The sequence below is a fragment of the Rhinolophus ferrumequinum genome, chromosome 21, assembly GCF_004115265.2.
Source record: "Rhinolophus ferrumequinum isolate MPI-CBG mRhiFer1 chromosome 21, mRhiFer1_v1.p, whole genome shotgun sequence".
In the NCBI taxonomy this organism is placed as follows: Eukaryota; Metazoa; Chordata; class Mammalia; order Chiroptera; family Rhinolophidae; genus Rhinolophus; species Rhinolophus ferrumequinum.
The window spans coordinates 51,521,247-51,541,097 of NC_046304.1; the positions used below are offsets into that span (position 1 = coordinate 51,521,247).

The following is a 19,851-nucleotide window of genomic DNA, read 5'->3' on the forward strand; positions in this document are numbered from 1 at the left end:
CCCAGTACCTGACAGAGGCCACCCGGGGCGGCAGGGCTGGCAGGCTCCGTCCCTTTTAGGATCAGTTATGCTCTCACAGTTGAGCATTTTCATCGAGTGAGCGTTCTGAACTTAGAGGGTGGCAGAGACTTTGTGCCCAGCTAAGCAAGGTGACCAGCTCTGTGTGCGTTCCCTGACCCCCTTCAAAGCCTATGGAGCTTGTAGTTATAGAAGGTGGTTCACCAAGAAAGACCCCCATATTGTTTCAGTGGGGCTGTGCTGACAACTATTCAAATGAGGACTGGTCTTTTGATCAACACTCTTGATATTCTTTTTCTGTTTAGAGGAAATTTAAGATGAGGAAGAACTTATCTAAATAAATAGAGGATGATGCCAGTAACCAAGCAGAGGGGAAGGCATGATAATAATGACCTATGCTTACGGAACATTCCGGAGGCCGAGCTGTAGGGTGCTTGGCTGTGGGAAGCATTTACACAGAGCCTAACCATTCACAAAGTGTTTTCACACACACGTTCCTGTCTAAGCGTAACAGCCCTGTGAGATACGTTTTCTGACACCAAATCTCAGCAATATCCAATTTAAAACAAATCTTATTTTTCTTTTGGAAGAGAAAAATCTTAAAAGCTGCTTCAGGATACTGAGACGGCTCAACGAGGCATACAGGCCCTGCCAAGGTGGGAAGGGGTGAGAGGGGGAGTTTTCAGCCAGGTGTGAAATGAGCAGATTTCTGAGTCTCAGAAGGTGGTCACAAAACATTCTGGAGGCAGAGCTGTAGGATGACTGGCTGTGGGATGCACCCCAAATAGGGACTTGAACTGAAACACTCCCCCCATGGTCGAAAGCATTTGGGGAGACAGATTTCAGGGTCAGAGGCATGTCCCTTTCACGCATGTCAAGGAGAAAGTGGGGGACCATCTGTCTCCTCACCGTGTGGTCCAGGCTCTGTCCACAGAACTGAAGGCGAAGGAGGACTTTCTCTTCCATGTTTACCGTTGGGGGAATTGCTTAACCAATTGGATTTAGTGCTCTCTGCTTCTTATTCCTCACCCAGCGCCCCCTGGTTGTGTGCCCTTCAGTCTGTCCCTTGTTAGCACTTCATTCCTTCTGCAGGTCAACCCCACCTCCAGCTTGTGTGACTGGCAGTGGAGCAGCCTGGGAACAAATTGCTGACTTGCTAACCCAAGTCCGGATCTGGCCTAGGAAACCGCCACGCAGCTGCCTCATTGTAGGAGAAGCGAGGACTCTATTTTGTGAAACAAACCAAAAAGAAGTGTGACTGGGTTGGCTATTTTTATTTCTGAGCCGGAAGCGGAAAGGCCTCAGGTCACCCTTGGTCGTCCTAGATCTCATCAGACGAGCGCTGTGCTTCCCAGGGCACACTGCAGCACATCTCGGCTTAATCTGGGCTGCTTCCCTAGACTCCACGTCCTAGCTTGGTGACACGGGGGACAGAACGGCGTTAGAGCATCACCCCCAAGGATGCTTCAGCTCAGTCTATGGGATGGAGAGACGTGTTCCATCACTCAGCATAAAGGCCTACTCTTAGTAGGGCTCATCACTTCAACGCAAACAACCCGGGGAATATTCAGTATTTAATAGGATTCTGCAAAGTGCCAAGTGCTATGACAGGTAGAAGAAGATGAGGAAATATGGTCCTAGGACCCAAGCAACTCTCAATTCGAGGAGAGACAGACCTGATTCTTTTACAATCTCATTTGAGGAAGTATATCCTATGATGGAGGTACCAGGTGCACAGGCATATAGAAAAAGGAGGTGAAGGAAAAGCTTTGCGGGAGAGGGGTGTGCCACAGAACGCGGCAGGCTGCGTTTTCACTGTTCCCTGCCCTGTGCAGTCGGCCGAGCACCCGAAGGAAAAGCTGCTTCTATGTAGTGCATCTTCCCATGCTGTGTTTACTATGGTGTCTGAATAAATTCAGGGACTGAATAAATGTTTGCTGAGTTAATAAATGTTTGCTGAGTTTGCTGAGATGAATAAGTGAACAGATAAAGTGGACATGAAAATAAAATCATACTGGACAAAGGAAAGCTGGGAACAAGATTTGTAGAAGACCTCAGGTGGCAGGCTTTGAAGCTTACCTTTATTTCTGTCATCAGTGTAGTTTTGGAGTGAAGGAGTGAGTTTGTGTTTGTGTGTTAGAAAGAATTCTGCCAGCAGCGTGAAAAGTGGCCTGGAAGAGGGAAGACTTGTAGGCAGAGAAACTAATTAAGATATGGGGAGCTTTGCCTCTCCTGATAGAAATGAAATATTTTAGAAACATCTAAGGCTGGATGATAACTTTTGCAGACTTGGCTTCTTCTTAGCCTGAAGTTTTCCCAGGTTGGGAATGATGCAATTGGAGGAGCTCAAGGCCACAGGATGACTGCCAGAGCTCAATTAGGAAATTGTGCCTCTGGGTAACCTACATCTTCCGTACTTTTCCATGCTGGAGACTTTGCCAGGTGGCCCATGTCAGGAGAATCTGTCATGCCCTGCAAGGCTGTTTTTTATCCTTTATCACCAAATGAAAAAGTCGTCCCTGACTGAACAAACTGTGAAATACAAATGCCAGGGTGGATGGGGCCACCAGAGAAGAAGAAGTATGTGCCACTTCTAGAAGTGTGTGCCACAGCCTAGATACTTAACTGGCCTTGACGCTTAGTAACCTTCAGAGACATCATTCAGACTTACCTCCTGCTTCTTTTGCTCTTGTGGGGAAGAGGTTGGGCTCTGCAGGCTGAAATTTTAGTTAAGACTCACTTGTCTCCTAATGTCTTTTCTGCTTTGACCCTCCCCTTAATCTGTACCCCCAATCCTCTTGGTGTCACCAACTTCCCACGCTTTCCTTGAGATGACTCCTAATATTGCACTAAGAGCAGTGGAGAAGATGTGGCCCGAAGGACCAGTAATAGTGATGGGGAAGAGGTGACAGGCCAGTGTCAGTGCCCAGGTATAACTGGGCTGTTGATAACGCATCCTGACGTCAGATAAAGCTTCTTTAAAAATATTAGCCAAAATACCATTATTCCACCTAAAAAATTAATAATTTCTTAATGTCATCATGTGTTCAGTGTTTAAATTTTACTGTTTGATGAATCTCATTTTTTGCTATTTTATTTGTTAAAATCAAGATGGAAATAGTTCATATATTGCAGTTAGTTGATTATCTCAGGTCTTTTTTTAAATTTTTAATTGAAGTATGCATAGAAGAAAGCATACAAATCATAAGTGTATGGCTCAATGAATGTCTCAATCTCTTAATCTATAGGTGGTTCCTTACCCTCTTTTTTCCTTTGGAATTTGATAAGGAATATGTTTGTCACGTAGTTTCCCACGGTCCATACTTGGCTGGCTGTTTCTCCATGGTATCATTTGGCACGTTCCTTTGCTCTCTCTTTCTTGTACATTGGGAGTTATGTCTAGAGGCTTATCAGATCAGGTCAATTTTCGGCAAGACCATTTCATAGGTGCTACTGTTTACTCCTATCGGTAGGCTCATCATTCCTGGGTTGTGCCTTTCTCAAAGCATCTTTTGAAAGTGGTTGTGGTATTACACACAGGCAAAAGCCAGTCTGAGTTGTGTCCAGTGAACAGTGTGGGTGATCAAGTTGGAAAATGATGGTTTGAGTTGAAAAGGTGTGATCAAGTAATGAATGGTTTTCTTGTGAGACTGGTAAACTGGCCCTGAAGGAAATTCCAAAACAGTTCCAAAAATATTCTGCGCAGTGGCAGCATCAGATGTACAGCCACCCAGGTGACTAATGGGGACGGAACAACAGTGACATTGATGGAGAAATTGTACGTTGGTTATAAAACCAGCTTTGTTGTGTGGGTGGAAGTGCGTGGTGTGTCCCTCTCTAGCTCCTCTTAAGGACCCCACATGTCTGTGTGTATCATACTTGTGTTTGCAATTGGAGCTGGAACCGCGACTCTCTTGCTGAACTGCAGCTCTCATCCCCAGACCCTCACTTCTGTCTTGGTTTCAGCCCACAGTCGGGACTTGTTGACAGGACGCTGCTGGGTCCCACCCACCTCCTCCCCAGCCCTGGCGTTTGCCTCATCGGCATTACTCGGCTAGAATGTGGTCAGGGCACTGCAGAAGAAGCCTGCTACTTCTGAGTAGTCAACAAGAAATGAGGAAGCACAGGGCGACCTCCAGCGCGGATCAGATTGGGGGCAGGGCCTCGGGGCAAGCGGCCCAGCAGGCAGGCCCCGGCTATTCGGAGCCTGCAGACTTCCCCCGTCCGATTCCGCAGAACTACTTTCGGCCCTCGCGCGCAGCCCACTGTGCGTCTCGCCCCGCCCCTCACCATGTCCCCGCCCCGCGACGCAAACCACCAGGCGCGGCCGGCGGCCTTTAGCGAGGACCAGCCGCACTTAAGCGCCGACCCCCGTTCTGAGCTCCTCCTACGCCCATAATCCCGGAGTTGGCGCCTGCGCAGCTCGGCCTGGCCCCCGCTGGTCACCCTTCCCCCTCCCTAGCAACCATCCTCGCGCCCGCCTCCGCCCCCTCGGCCGCGTTCGCGCACGCGTGCCGCTTCCGGCTGCCTGGCCCCGCCCTCTCCGTCACCCGTAACAACCACTGGAGCCTCGCCGTGCCCCTCCCGCTCCCGCCCCCCCCCGGCCCACTCCCCGGAACCGGTGGTGGAGCTGCGGCCACCGGCAGTGGCTCGGCGACGGCACCGCGGAGCCGCCGGCATGAGCGACCCCCGCCGCCCCGCGTCCCAGGCCGAGTCCTTCTGACAGAGGTAGGCGCGCGTCGCCGCGGCGGGCTCCGAGCGCGCCCCCGGCCCGGTTCCTCCTGGCGGCGCGGGGCTCTCGCGGCCGCCTCCACGGCCGGCCCGCCTTTCCCGGCCCCCTCGGTTCCCTTCGGTCCCTCGGCCTGGAGCCCCAAGTCGGCCCTTTTCCCGTCCCGGGCCCGCCGCCCCCCTCGCCGCTTCCACAGCACTGGTCGCCCCCTCCCCACCCCCACCCCGCCGGTCTTCCCACTCCCGGACCCCTTCTTGCGGGCAGCCGAGTTTGGGGTCGAGCCCATCTGCGCACCTTCCCGGGTCGGCCGGGGCTGGGGGGCGGCTGGAGCCGCTGCGCGGGACCTCCTGACCGATCCGAGGGCCCGGCCGCTCCTCGATCCTGCTCGGGATGGATTCACTGGGTTTGGCCGGTGGCTAATTTTTAAGGACCAATTGTCATGCAATAGAGGCTGCCCTGGGCCAGGATGCCACTTGGCCGTTGTAACTCCTGATTCCCACGTAGGACATTTTTTTGGACCAGAGCATCCGAAGCTGGGAACTGGCAGGAGTTCAGAAGCTCGTGAATTAGCAGGTTCTTTAGCGTAGTCAGTTTGGGTTCTGCCGGGCTGTGGAATCCTGAACGGATGTTACAGTGCCTTAAACGAGCGTTCTGCTTTTTTACCCCCCCCCCACCCACCGCTTTTTATACTCCATAATCACCCTCCCCCTTATCGGGGAGATACCCTAAAATAATTTTCCCGATTAAATTTTTTAAAAAGACTATTGAATTCCTACTGTGCACCAGCCTTGTCAGGTTTGCAAAACTAAATAGAATGTGGTCCCAGCGCACCAGGACCTGCCAGCCCCAGAATCAAGATTAATGAGGCTTCCATTTGAGTGTGGTGGAGAACTCAGGAGTTTGGCTGTCTTATGATTCTAGAGCTGGAAGTCTTTCAAGATTATCTCACCCCAAACCTCATTTTACAGAGGTGAAACTGAGTCCCAGCGAAGTCAAGTGACTTGCTTGAGGTCACCCAGCGTTATTTAGCTTTTTTCAGACTGTCACACAGTGCTGTTTTCTACCATATCCTGTTCCTTCAGAGAGGGATGCTAAGCAAACATGCCAGAGACAGTTCAGACCTGTTTAAATGTTATCCTATAGATAGGAATCTTCTGAAATAAAATCTATTTTCGTAATTTTTTTTTTTAACAGCTAGACTTTGGGCTCCTAGAGGATATTCCATTTTGTACTTTTGAGTGATCTCTCACCATACTCAGCATAAAATAACATTCTTAATGATTATCCTCTGCAGGACAGGTAGGCTCTTTGAATTTATTTTTCTTCCTCATTTTTAAATAGGGAAGTCCCACAGGGGACTCCAAATAAAAGTGTTTTCAGAAAAGCCACATAGGCTGGGATGGGAGTGTGAATTCCTTGACATGTGAAGTAGGTGCCAGCATTTAATTGATTACTTAGGAATATTACAGCTTTACTTAGGAATATTACAGCTCTTTGAGACTGGAAACGTCAGTGTAGCCTCTGGCCAGAGTTCTAAGTCTCTCTGCTGTTTGAAGACAGGCCTCTGAAATCGTGGTCTGCACAGTTAGAAAGTGGGCATTGACAAGTTTCCTTGGAAGCTGGCTTTTGAGGAGTATTCCATAATTTGAGATACAATAGTATTTTTTTCCACTTCTTAATTTTTGTGTGCCCCCAAAATAAATATCTTAAAGTGGCACCATTTGAATTTGGCTTCTAAGAGAAGTTGTTGAAGAGAAAGTGATTCAAGAACTAATTGCATCTGTTATCAGAATAATCAAATCATTTCATTGCTGGAAAGGACTCTTAACTCAGGTCAGCCCTTTCTTCACCTTCTTTCCCTGCCTTACTACTGTCCTTTGCCCAGTTAAGTGTCATCGTTTGATTTTTGTGTGCATAGGATTACGACCTATTGGTTCCTTTCTACCCTTGGACTATAGTATGATGTGTAAATCAGACTTAGTTTTTTCCACATCAGGGTTATTTATCACATGTTTGTATTTTGCAGGTGTGAGAGGATTGCTATTATATCACAATCATGGTGCAGAAATACCAGTCACCAGTGAGGGTGTATAAACACCCCTTTGAATTAATTATGGCTGTAAGTACTTACTGAACATTTCCGTTTACTCTTTTGCTTCCTATGTTTTTTAAGTGTTCGGATTTGATGATCTGTAAACTGATGTTTCTTTTATTGTCTCCATTGCTTCATTTGCACTTACGCTGTTTTTTTACGCTTATGAATCGTATCTAGATTTTGCGAAATGTTTTTAAACTCTTAAGTCTCTGAAAATCAAAACCTGCACTTCATTTTTAAAAAATGCACTTCAGGGTAATGAATGTATTTGAGTTAATTCTCCCTCTGAAAACACAGAAGTGGGTTTCTGACTAAATACTTCTTCCTCCGCGTTGTGCTGTTTGTTAAAGTAGAAAAAGGAGGTGGAGAGGGGCTTCTTCCCTCGGCCGCTCATTTGGAAGGGTTCTCTGATTGCGGGTGAGCTCGCTTCACGTAGACCTGAGCGCTGTAGGATGGAGCTCAATGTACACGTTCTCATGGCTGTTGAATGAGTTTCTTCCCCCAGTGTCAAAGTCACGAGTCCTATTAGAATTCCACGAATGAGGTAAATACATTCTTAATGACAGTCATGGTCGTTATTTACCTGAAGTGTTTGGCTGAAAAGAAGCATTTCAGGAGATGCAAGAGGAAACAAACCCATTTCCAGTCACTTGTACTTTACTACAGGGTATTCTGTCCCCTCCCTTCCCTTTAGTGTTGCTGTTAAGGTATAATACACACACAGGAAATGGCTCGTCGCGAATACACCGTAGTGAAAATGTCACACTGAACCATGATTGGGAACTGGAACAAACCAGCCCAGGAAGAAGTCCCACTACGCCCCTTTCGGTCCCTTCTCCCGCCCCCCTTCTCAAACGTAGCCGCTACTGTTGACTTTGAACACTGTGGATGCAAGTTACCTGTTTCTGGTCTACATAGGAATTGAAACTCAGGTGTGTTTGCATCTGGCTTCTGCTCTGCAGTGCTTGTGATCAATCTGGTTTTGAAAAACAAAACAAAAACTCTAGGCCTCTCAAGGGAACAATTTAGATTGAGGGAGTTTGTTTTTTAAATTGAGGTATAATTTACACACAGTAAAATGGTCACATGGTCGGGGTACAGTTTGGTCACTTTTGACAAAAGAGTGACCCACACCTCCCATCAACCTGCGGAACCTTTCCATCCGCCCCCTCAGAACGGTCCCTTGTGCCCCTTCTCTGTCAGGTGCGAGGTGTTTTTGTCTTTGTTGTTTTTTAGTTCTGTGTTTCCCTTAAATACTAGGACTGTTCAGTATTCTACGTGAATGGCTTATCGAAAGGCTGGTTTCCTGTTTGCGGCTTGTGTGTGCTGGTTTGGCTTCGGGGCATGCAGAGCAAGGATCCACTCCCGCGAGCTTGAGAAGGAGTGCTGTTAGTCGGAACACATGCGGTGTGATAGAAATGGTGCAGAAATCCAGGAATGCAGCTGGGATGGGCTGAGCTCCCAGAACCTGCACGGGAGGGGGGGTGTTCCTGGCAGTGCTGGGGGCCTGCACCCCGTGGGCCTCCGTCTCCCTCCACAGGCTGGAGCCTCTCTCTCCCACCAGCAAGCAGCTGCTTTGCTCACTCCTGGTTTTCCCTCCCCTGTGACATCAGCTCACGTACTCTTCTCTTTGGTCAGAACCCCTCTGGCCGCATTTCCACTTTGTGGCACTTCTTGTTGCTTGCATTCTTGCAGTTTTTAAGTGACCAATTCTTGTCACATTTCGTGGTTCAGATTCTAGAGAGACTTAATCTGGTCGTCTTTCCCCTGGCCAGCTTGTGAATTATTTGCCTGGTAGTGGAGGCAGAAAGGCAGCAAGCGAGTGTGGGGGTGGGATGGGGGTGGGGAGCATGGGGGTCCCGGGGGAAGGTACCATGACCATCACATTATGTTTTCCAAAATGTTAACTACAATTTTAAAAGCTTGGTTCAAGCCTGATAATTGGAGGCAAAGGATGGTCTCTTCTGCAAACACTAGATTTTATAAAGAGGTATTTTGATTGTCTACAGTTCAACTTCCTTATTTTTCTTACTTTACTATTTTCAAAGTGGTAAAGTTTGCCCTGACAATTTTATGCATGGATTTACAGAAGAATTTGAAATTCAACTTCAACTGCCCCCATTCTTTTAAAATTAACTCATTTTTAAATTGCTTTTGTTTCAAGGCAGTAGTAGTAGTCTTTTGAGTTGTTAGAAAATATTTAATCTGAAAATGAAGTATGTTCAGCCTTTTTCCTTCTGGAATTAGAAACTAGAATGTTTGTTAAGTCTTTAATAGTGATTTTTGTGTGGTGTCATTTGCCACTTTTCTGACTAATTGTTAATTGTATGACATAAAATTCTCTGTATTTAATTTACCTTTATTTTTTTCATGAGGAAAAACAGTATAACAGAGTTACTTTGAAAGTGCTCTTCTTAGTTCATTCAGAGTGAGGAAAGAGATAAACAGTTCAAGGGAGAACAGAACTATAGATAGCTTCGCACATGTGACCCTCAACGAGAGTTTGGCAGGTGGTGGCAGCCTGTGGGATTCATAGGTGTGTCTGAGTCCCGATTTCCAGGAGTCCCGTGAAGGAGGAGAAAGACTTGGAGAAAAGGCCTCTCAGGACACTTAATGCCCTTGATTGTTTTAACTGAGACTATGTTGCCAGAAAATTGTTTAGGTAGAAAGTGCCTAGTGTAAATGGGTGCACTGTGGGTATCAAATACGGTCATTCGATTTTGATTGATTGCCTGAAAAATTATCATGTGTTTTGGGGTCATTATGCTTAGCATTAAGAAATCCTGTTAATGTTCTCATTAATTCATTTGAATTAAAAAATGGTAAACAAGCAAAATTGAAATGGAGGTTTTCAGTGGGCATTTGTGGCCTTTTAGGGGCATTCTTTTGTTAGATGTTAGCCCAGGAAAAGAATGTTACAGCTTTGGTGAGTTGAGAAGTCACCTAGCTCAGTGCCCTTTGGAGGGCAAGGACTCTGAGACTCAGAGAAGGTCAAGCAGACACAGTGAGCCCTCGAGAGCTGAGTCTTTCTTTGTATCATACCATGGCCCCCGCCAATAACGTGTACATCCTGGAATGTTTTATGGAGAGTCTTGTCCTTGAAAATGTCTTTCTGGTCCAGGCCAAAAGCATTCCCTGGGGCCACTCCGCCTGACTTGTAGGGAGGAGACTTTAATCAGTGAAGGACATTCCAGTCGATTGTGTGGAAGGATCTGTGGTCTCACTCGGCCTGGGATGTGACCCCACAGGGAGGAGCTTCGCGTGGGAGGCGTGATTCTGGGTGCTTGGCTTAGAGCGTTTCATTTTGAAATTTCTAAGGTAAAACACAAATTGGAAAACTTAAACATTTTCAAGTGCAGCTTTCCCCCTCCCGATGTGAATGGCCCCTTAACAAATGATAGAAAGACAAAATAAAGGAGATGGAGAATCAGATAGAAGTGCCGAGTGGGAGAGCCCCTGGGGGGAGATGGTCCGGGTGCTGTGCCTGGGAATGTGTGAGAGGAAAACCTGAGAGTCTGCCTCCGAAACAGACAGGTCTCTGGTGACAGTCGCAAGTGATGGGGCACTGATCTCTGATCCTTTCTCGCCTGAGGACAGCTGTCGTTTGGACTGGTTGGAACACGTGATAGAAGAGGCACCACAACCTTCTGTAAACATCCCCAAGTCATACCCTTGTCCAGGCCCATTTCTTTTTTCTTTTTTATCCCCCCTCCTCTTGCCTCCCCCCCACTCCGGTTCAAGCCCTTGTTTCTCAGTCTAGTTGTGCAGGACCCAGCTCCCTGGCCCCTGCTGGTGTTATGAGCCTTGCCCTCCCCCCGGCTGAGGCAGTCGGTCGGCCACTCACAGCAGCTCTTGCCAGATGCCGGCCGCTCATGTAGGCCCATTTCTACTTGGGTTTTTTATCATCACAAATTGGTTACACGGTTCTCTTAACCCAACCACTCCCCCCCCAGTTTCCCTGTTCTCTTAGCACTGTTCTTCTCCCAGAAGCCCCTTCACCATCTGTATTCCTAGCAGACACAACCTTTAGATTGCGCCTTGAGGTCACACAGTTCTGTCCCTTTCTCTCCCAGCACTTGCCATCATCGTTCCAGCCTAAGCCCTCTTCTCTTTGGAGGGAGAGACCAGAGTTTACTTGTTCCTTTCTTACTTACCTCTTCTACTGTCCCTTTTAGGCCATCCTGCATTCTACTGCCAGGCACCGTTGCCGTTGGTCAGTTCTCTGTGGCAGTGATCTCTTATTATCTGTCAGACAGTTCTGAGCTGCTTTGCTTTTTCTTCAGGGCCCTTCGTGTCCTACCCTCTCTGTAACCTGATTTCATATATCATGCAAACCTCCCAGCAGGAACATTTAAGTCTATTCTGTGCTGTCCTGGTTTGCCCGCGCAGGGTCTCTTCCTGCCCTATTCCCCTTTCTTTTCATACTCCCTTTCCTGCCTAAAATGTTTGCCCTTCGGCATCTGGCTCTTAGAATCTTCACTTTATTGACCCACCCACTTCCCTGATGCCTCTAAGATACTGGCCCTGCTTCTCTTTCCTCTGACTCCTTAGTGTGGTCAGTGTTGGGTACCTTCACTTGTAATTAGTTTCTTTTATTCTAGAAGGTTCCTGAGTGTTGCTCTCCAGCTGTTTTGTATATTCCTCAAGGGCAGCGACTTTGTTATTTCTCTTGTTCCCTCAGGTGTTGGTGCTAAGCACACAGTAGGCACTCACATGTGTTTGGTCAGCTGGTGTCTGCTTGTTCTCAGGAGCTTTGGGTGTGAGGACTTGGGAAGTGGGTTTGATGGAATCTCAGATCTGAAATATAACTCACCTGTGTTCTCCATGGAAGCAAGTAACGCGCTGTGATCCTGCAGTTAACCAATACCTCCTGCAAGAGCAGAGCCCTTTTGTGACAATGTTGGCTTTTTTTTTTTTTTTGGTACATTATATAAAACCCTATAGATAAACACCATAATAGAAGTTTGAGTGATGTGCTCTTACAGGTCGAATAATCAAAAAACCTATTTGCCACGTGTACACATATTAAGTGGCCACCACCACAAAATGTGCTTTTGCTCTTTTCATTTTCTCGTTTTATTTTTGTTTCATTCTCTCTTCTCTTAGTCCCTTTCCCTTTCCTCTCAGATATCTCAGGTCTTCCACTAAGACGAGAAGAGCAAAGGAAGAGAAAGAGTTTTGCTGTGAGACTAGTACAAATCTGGGCCCTGCCACAGACCAGTTCTGTGACCTAATAACTATGCCAGTTACTAGTATAAGACTATTGTGAGGATGTGATAGAATTAAATAGACCACGGAGGTGAAGGTGGGTAAGCCAGGCCCTGGGAATGTCACGTCCTCCCCTTCTCCCTTCCCGATATCCAGCCCTTTTCCCGCCTCCAAATACGAGGTGAAATAATCAGTTTGTATGTAGGTAAATCCCTCTACTGTGAACGTGTGTATCTCTTTTAGATTAAATAGGCCTTTGTATTTAAGCTTTAGTTCATCGATTCAGATTTCATATATTCAAACAGCTAGGGAGACATGTGGGGACCCTGGAGTAGACCTGTATATCTGAATGCAATCTGGGGAGAGCTTGGTGTTGAATTAAATTGAGCCTTTTTTTTTGGAGGGTGAAGTGTGTGAAATCTGAGAGGTAGAGCGCTTCCTGGGGAGCTGTCTTGGAACACAAGCCACCCCACGTTTCCACATTGTTCCTCCTCTGTCCACATTGCAGAGGAGCAGAGGTCCTGCTGGAACCCATTCTCGCTTTGTCCTTTCTCACCCGTGTGGCAGCTGGCCGCCTCCTGAAGCCCCATCCATTCTCCCACGCGTCCCTCCTTGCCTGATGATATTTTGAGCCACTTACCCCTTTTCTCTAACTTTCTGTCCTCTGACCTGACTGTGCATATTGGGTTTTCAGCATAAATTTGGTTACGAAATATTTTCGTTCCATCTTTCTTCTCAAAGCATATCCTCTTCTTCTCATCCTAGATTTCATGCCGAGGCCTTAAATTTCTGACTCAGGTTTCCAAGTTTGTCATGGTTAGGTGTCATATTGAGGTTCATCTTTTTCATTAATTGAGATGTTGTTACAGTGTCAGCCTCAAATGCAGGAGGATTTGTTTTTGCCCAAATGAATACGCAGTCTGCAATTTGGGGTAGCCGACTTTCAACCCAGTTTTATTCAAGTACAGGAGTGGAGGGAAATGATCCGTTTTCTCTGATACGTTAAAGATCCTGGTCAATTTCTAGTTGGCAGGGGGAGTGAGGGTGTGTGTACTCTTCTTATTTATAAAGTTTTTGAATGCCACAAGGAGTTCTATTGTATTTAATAAAAGCGGGGGTGTAATTCGTCAGATTTACTTGGTTGTGAAAATGGATAGTTAAATATAGTATACTTGCATTGCATGCTACTTTGTACGGAACCAGGCATTTTCCCTTCTCTTACACCCACTCTCCCAACATGCATTTTGAATTATTGTTAATGTGCCAGCATGAAGACCGTGTATTACAGTAGGAAATATTTCAAGAAGAAATAAAGCAGGGTCCGATTCAGCTTCCTGCATTTTTGATTTACCTGTTTTTGTAAAAAAAAACAAAGCAAAACAAAAAGCCAGACCATGTATTATGGAAATTTTCAAGCAAACACAAGTAAAGAGGATGGTACAATAAATGTCCTTGTACCCATCACCCAGCTCCAGTAGTGTCAACATTTTGCCAGGGCCATTTCATCTGTTCTCCCCCCTTTTTTCCTGGGGTACATAAGGCGGATTTCAGACATCTCGTTAATTCGTTGATAAGTGCTTCAGCGTGCATCTCTAACCAGTGAGGACCTTTTTCCTTTTTAAATGTAACCACCATGGCATTCTGACACCTAACCGAAGTACCGGTGACGTCTTGGTATCATGGTGTACAGTATCCATGTTCAGACTTTGGTCTAAAACAAGGTCTTTTTATAAGTTGTTTGGTTCCTGCTTCAAATACAACCATTGCATTTCTTTTGGTTATTATGTTTCTGCCGTTGTCTTTATTCTCTCACATTCTCCCTCCCTCATTTCCTTTCATCCCATTGCTTTGTAAGAGAAACTGGGTCATTTGTCTTGTTCGATTACCTTAACCTTGTGCTGATCTACTTGTTCCTTACAGCAAATAGGCCTAGGAAGAAGGTGCAGACGTCAAATCAATCAGTTCAGTTCCTTTTTAGCAGTTCCGTGTAAGCACTTCCTGATAGCGATAGCAGCCAATGGTTAAAACCGGCTGCTCCCCTTTCATCCCTGTGATTATCCTGCACAATTTTGAGTTGCAAATAAGGTGCAAAATATTTCTTCCCAAGTCAAACTGAGTCTATTTATAGTCACTTTTGCACCCACTTCATTGGTCTCAGTATTTCATACACAAAGCGCTTAGAAGGAGTTAGTTCAGTGGCCGCGCTGATGAGGAGGTTTCTGTGTGGCACAGGCAGCGAGTGCTTTGGCGGAAGTGTGGCCTGGGTCCAGTGAGGGGCTGTCTGCCAGTCACGCTTTGTCGGAGCCCAGGAGGGATAGGGAGGGATATCGGGCTGGGTGGGGAAGTTCCCCCAGAGAAGTGCCCTGAAATGAGGGTTTTGGTTGGCCACTCTTACAGTTGATCCTTCTTTCTTGGTTTTTAACCTGCACAAGAGTGAAACAGACACTTTTGTATATTTCTAGTGGAGTAACTTTACGTGTTGTAACAGAATGCATGTGTTGTGTTGTAATTCCCTTGGGAGGTGCGATTTGGTGTTAGGAGTAGTAGCCTTTTTAGAAAAGTCTTTATGTGTATGTAATTATCACTCTACGTGAGATAATTGCCGTGTGTGTCCCCATAGGTACTGACTCCGGTTTCCATTCAGACGGCTGCCGTGTGTGTTGCATAGCTCTGCACGTGTTTGCGCCAGGGTTCAGAGGGCGCTTTGAGCCATCAGCATGGGGCACTGATGAGCGTCCGGGTTGTAAATGTCTTGCATGTTTGATCAGATGGCTGTGGGGTGGCTCTCTTCTTCTCTGGTCTCTGGGCCTTCCTTCTGGTCGCTCGTGCTTTTCTTTCTCAAGCCACCTTCTTGCCTTTTGGGGTTTAGATGGACTCTTCCCCTAATGATAACTTGTTATCTTGGGACCTCCAGTTGTATTATTTTGTGTTTTCTGGCCATAATAGGTGTTTTAATTTGTAGTAGTTATTACCATTTTGGAAATATCTAGCTCTGTCTTACCTGACATCTCTTCCTGGCAGCCTCATTTACCTACAGCCTCAACTGTCCCTTTCTAAACCGAAGATCTCAGAGCTCTATGGTCAGCCTACACTCCTGCCTGCTAGGACATCTCCGTCTGACTGTTCCGAGTTAGATTTAGTACATCTGAAGCAGATCCGCCCCTCCAGCCTGCACAGAGAACACGCCAACAGAAAACACACAAAAAAAACGAAAACCCCAATAAAATGCCACCCCAGAGCTCTCCCGTTTCCTCTGAGCTGCTGCTTCTGACCAGTGCCCCCACCATGTGCCGACCCTCAGACCAGAAACCTGGTGTCCCTGGCAGCCTTTCCTCCTGACCCCTCAGCCTTAGTGATGACCAGACCCTCACCTGTCAAGGGCGTCTCCTGACTGGTTCCTGAATCTGCGCTTCTGACCGTTGCTGTCTCAGGTGACCGCTCACCACTGCCTGTCTCTGCAGTGGCGTCTGGACTCTGTCCCACCGCCCATTCTTCTCAGGGCTGCTACCTGGAGTCTCCAAGTTGTAAATCGGGACACGCCTCTTGCGAGTTTAAAATTCTTATGTGGCTGTGCCTTACCTTCAAGATGAAGTTCACATTCGTTAGCCTGGACCCCAGAGCCCTTCACCATCTGCCTCCTGACTTGCTCTTTTGCCTCATCTCCACATGCGAGGCCCTACACGTCCTCCACACCTAGTTATGTTGGTTTACGTGTGGTTTCCTAAACTTACCGTTCTTTTTCGTGGCCTCCCTGCCTTTATACCAGCACGCCTGGGATACCTTCCCCCCTTTCTCACCTGTCCGGCTAACTGGTCAGATTCTTCTCCTAGTTGGAACTCGGAATTCCTTCCCTGCTCTGATGGCTCACTGTCACCTCACTGGTCACTCTGCTTGTCCTGGTCGCTAGGCTTGCTGACTTTCCCTCCACTCTGAAGTGTCTTGAGGATGGGAATCAAACCGTCTTGCTTTTTATCCTGAGCATTTAGTAAGCCCTCAAAAATAGATTTGTCTACAGAATCAGTGAGTCTTGGGATTTATGCATGTTTACCGTATTCTGCTTTTTGTAATGAAAATTTTGACAAAAGGTCGCATTGGAAGGTAGCCTTTTGGTTGGAAGTTTTTACTATTAATATTTATAAATTATGATTGTAAGGAATCTGATACAAATCATACTTTGTGAGTAAAACAGAGTTTATGTTCAGTGAACTGAAGCTTATAATTACTGTAGTTGACTGAAAAACATCCCTCGGTGTTTTGTGTGGCTTTTCTCTCGTAGTGATGAATACCTACGGTTAAAAAAAACTCAATTTTTATGATTTTCCTACAGTGAAATTTCACTTAAAAATTCTTGACTGATAGAATGGTATTCTATTTTTCTGTTTGCAATCTCTACACACTTAAACCTGAGAGGTTGGTTATTACATGACTTTTTTTCTTAATGAATGTTATTCTGCTTAACATTAGGTAGTCCTAATCATAAAATCTGTCTTTTCTTTTTCCTAACTTAATGCCTTGTGTGTTTTAAAAATCGAGTCCAGAACTAAAATCTACAAGGTTCGTATTTTAAGTAAATTAATTTAAGAGATTGTTGGTTGTATTGCAGGATTTATGCTGTTAATATTTAGAAAGCTCTCCCCCAAACACCTATTGTCTTCATTGGACTTAACTAGGTTGGTTTAGAATGCACATGCTAACAATTCTAAACTGATTCTCTACTGAGGCAGAATTCCTGGGGGTGGGGCCCAGCGGTCTGGTTTCACAAGCCGACCAGTTGTCTGATTCCTGCTCAGGCTTGAGAACTAACTGCTGGTGTGTTCTCCTTAATTTGAATTTGTAGCAAATGGAATTGGAAGAAAGGAAGTTAGTTTCAGTTACAACTTTAATTTAAAATTTTTGAAAGGAGTAGAGACTGTTACATAATGCTCTCTTTTGAGATTTAACATTTGCTGAAAGAAGACTATTTATTTGCTTTATGTGCTTTTCCAGACTGCTGTTCTTGAGTTTATTTTGTGATAGAAAAGTTATATTTACAAGCATGTGTGTCCTTGAACTTCTCTTAATGTAATTAATTGTTTGCATGACTTCATTTCCCAATTTTCAGGAGGAGTAGATTTGTAATCTGTTTTTTCTGTTGTTACACATAACATAAATTTACCATTTGAACCATTTTTACGGGTGCAGTTCAGTGGCATTCAGTACATTTACATTGTACCATCCCCATCATCCATCTCCATTTTCCCCAAACAGAAACCCTGTCCCCATTAAACACTGATTCCCCCCCCCTTTCTACTTTCTGTCTCTGAATATGACAACGACTATTCCATATATAGTGGAATCATACAACATTTGTCCTTTGTGACTGGCTTATTTCTCTTAGCAAAATGTGCTCACTGTTCATCAGTGTTGTAGCACATGTCAGGATGTCTTTCCTTTTTAAGGCTGAATGATCCATTTTATTGTTATGTGTAGACCACATTTGTTTATCCATCAATGGACACTTGGGTTGCTTCCATTTTTAGGTCATTATGTTTACTGTACATTTTTAATGTCTAGTTTTTAACTGTAATGTCAACAAAAATAAACCTATCTCTAGGTTTATTTTTATGTCTTTTATATTTGATAGATTCCAAATCCAAAAGACAAGTTCTTTGAGGAATTCAACCACTGTATTCCACCTATTCAAATTATATCTTTAATTTACATCTCTGGATTGGCATTGCTGTTAGTTTCTTAACAAAGAACGAATAGCAACCAAAAGCAGGTATAGAATTAAAAAAATAAATAAATAAAATCAGGTGTAGAACGATGAGCTCGGTGGTGATCCACTGAAGTCAAATGGTGGCTTCGTGCCGTCAGGGAAGGGAAGTGGCAGAGGAAGCAGCGAATCAAAGGCTTCGAGGTCCGTGAGGGTATAACGTGTGTGACAGGCGTTTAATAAATAGCACATGATAGATACTTTCCTGACGGATTAAAGCAACTCCTACTATCAGCCTACTGACGATGGAGTTTTTATTCTGGTTCATGAAGCCGGATACTATTTCCATAGCTCATTACATTCTTTTATGTGGACAAACACATGGCATCTTTAAAAGCTGACAGCTGCAGTTCCCTGGAACACCAAATGCTTTTCTGAAGTCCACAAATTTATTTTTTACACTCGGGAAAGTAAAATAGTACTCTGCCAAATCCAACTTGATTTGAAGAGGAATATGCAAAACTGCTATTTTGGTTGTCGTATTTTGTTGTCACATAAAGTTTGCTCTTTATTAGACCAAAAATCTTCTGGATTAGGAAGGGTTTGGGAAAATCATGGCATGTTTTGGATTCCATTGGATCACGGATCAAAGTGATTGCTTTAAATACAAAATTAAGCACATGAAAAACAGAGAGAAAAAGCCTCTCTTAGGGCTGCAGACATTTTTGTTTGCCTAGGGCTTTAGGAAATTGTGGCCGTGAAACATTTGACCTTCAAGGCTTACTGACAGAAATAAGATATCTTACGTGTAAAGATGTGCTTACAGATGTGCACACCTCTGTTTTATTTTAACTAGTGTCCTTTAATTCTCTAACAGGGATTGGTTAATGCTTTTATTTTGATAATCAAAAAGTATATAAACATGGAGATAAGCTGGATGGATACCTGTCATATTTATAGCTAAGCGCTGGCAGACAGTATGTGGTTTGCTTTTATGTTTATTTTTTGGGCACCAAATAGTACTATTTTAATGGTTGAAAGCAAATACGAAAAGAATTTGAGGTGGCATTAATATGTAAATGATGTGTTCGAGCCAAGTATAGGCTGAGTTACTTGGCAGAAGGGAGCTGTACAAATAAAGTTTTAAATAGAGAAAAGTGGTGGGGGTGGTGAACCATCTCCTGGCGGGGCTGCCAAGTTTGCAAGCAGCCCTGCCCATCCCGTAATTACGTTGAAGGAGGAATTTGGCTTCAACAAATCGCCATCCTTCCCATTAAATGTATGTGATTGGTTTTATAATTGCATGAGTTTTTGCTTAGTTTGCTTGTACATATTTAAGTATATATTTAACATTATAATAAAAATAACCGGTCGACACTAAAGGTACAAGGAAACTTTTCTCTTTCAAAAGGGGTTTGTTTGTTACTCAAGCTTTACAACCAATTTCTGGGAGTTACAGATTTTGCTATACTTTTATTAAAAACCAGACTAGCCAGGGCCTTGAGTTGGGTTTTGTTTGAAACCCAACCGGAGGTTGGGGGCAGAGGGGTAAACATTCTCGCGTTACTCTCTCTGTGCTTCACTTGAGTGGCTTGTTGGTGCAGCCGTTTTAAAGGGCAACCCCTCTATACAGTGAACCAGTAAAGATAGTCCTTTCTAGTCATTTTAATTGAGTTTTGACAGGTGAGGCTGAGAGTGGAAAATAGGGAGGTCAGTGTTTGCAACTTCTGGGTCTGACTGAGAGCTGTGGAAAGTAGCATAATGCATACATTTGGACTGCTTTGTCCCCCTACAGTGGAAAAGGGGGGGGGGAGTCTTTTATGTTTGTGATTCTCATGGTCGTGTTTCCTTTTCATGAAGGAATTCTTAGAGTACTTTGTAAATGGTCCTCAAATGAATTGTATCCCGTTTTTAATTTTTAAAATTTAAACTTCTAAAGCAATTTAATCTGAGACTGTTAGTCACGTACAGGACAAAGTAAGTGTGGATGCCATAGGGGGCTAGGCAGTGGGTGATGCCATAGGGGGCTAGGCAGTGGGTCTAAAACAGGGTCTGCCTCCAGAGGTCTTGTGTCCTGGGGGGTTGCTGGGGATTCAGCCGGGCTGA

General features: G+C 45.1%; 1 protein-coding gene across 8 annotated transcripts in view; it reads left to right on the forward strand.

The window, feature by feature from the left end:
- Window positions 1-4,567: 4,567 nt before the first annotated feature.
- SEC14L1 (SEC14 like lipid binding 1) overlaps window positions 4,568-19,851 on the forward strand; it is a 62,067-nt gene continuing 46,783 nt past the window's right edge. Inside the window, exons 1-3 of one of the 8 annotated variants that reach the window (XM_033091816.1) lie at window positions 4,568-4,746; window positions 5,942-6,046; window positions 6,774-6,866. In XM_033091816.1, coding sequence (XP_032947707.1) covers window positions 6,804-6,866 — 63 coding nt within the window. In that variant the 5' untranslated portion in view covers window positions 4,568-4,746; window positions 5,942-6,046; window positions 6,774-6,803. The remainder of the gene's footprint in view (window positions 4,747-5,941; window positions 6,047-6,773; window positions 6,867-19,851) is intronic. The other 7 variants (XM_033091819.1, XM_033091823.1, XM_033091815.1 and 4 more) reach the window with 7 other exon arrangements.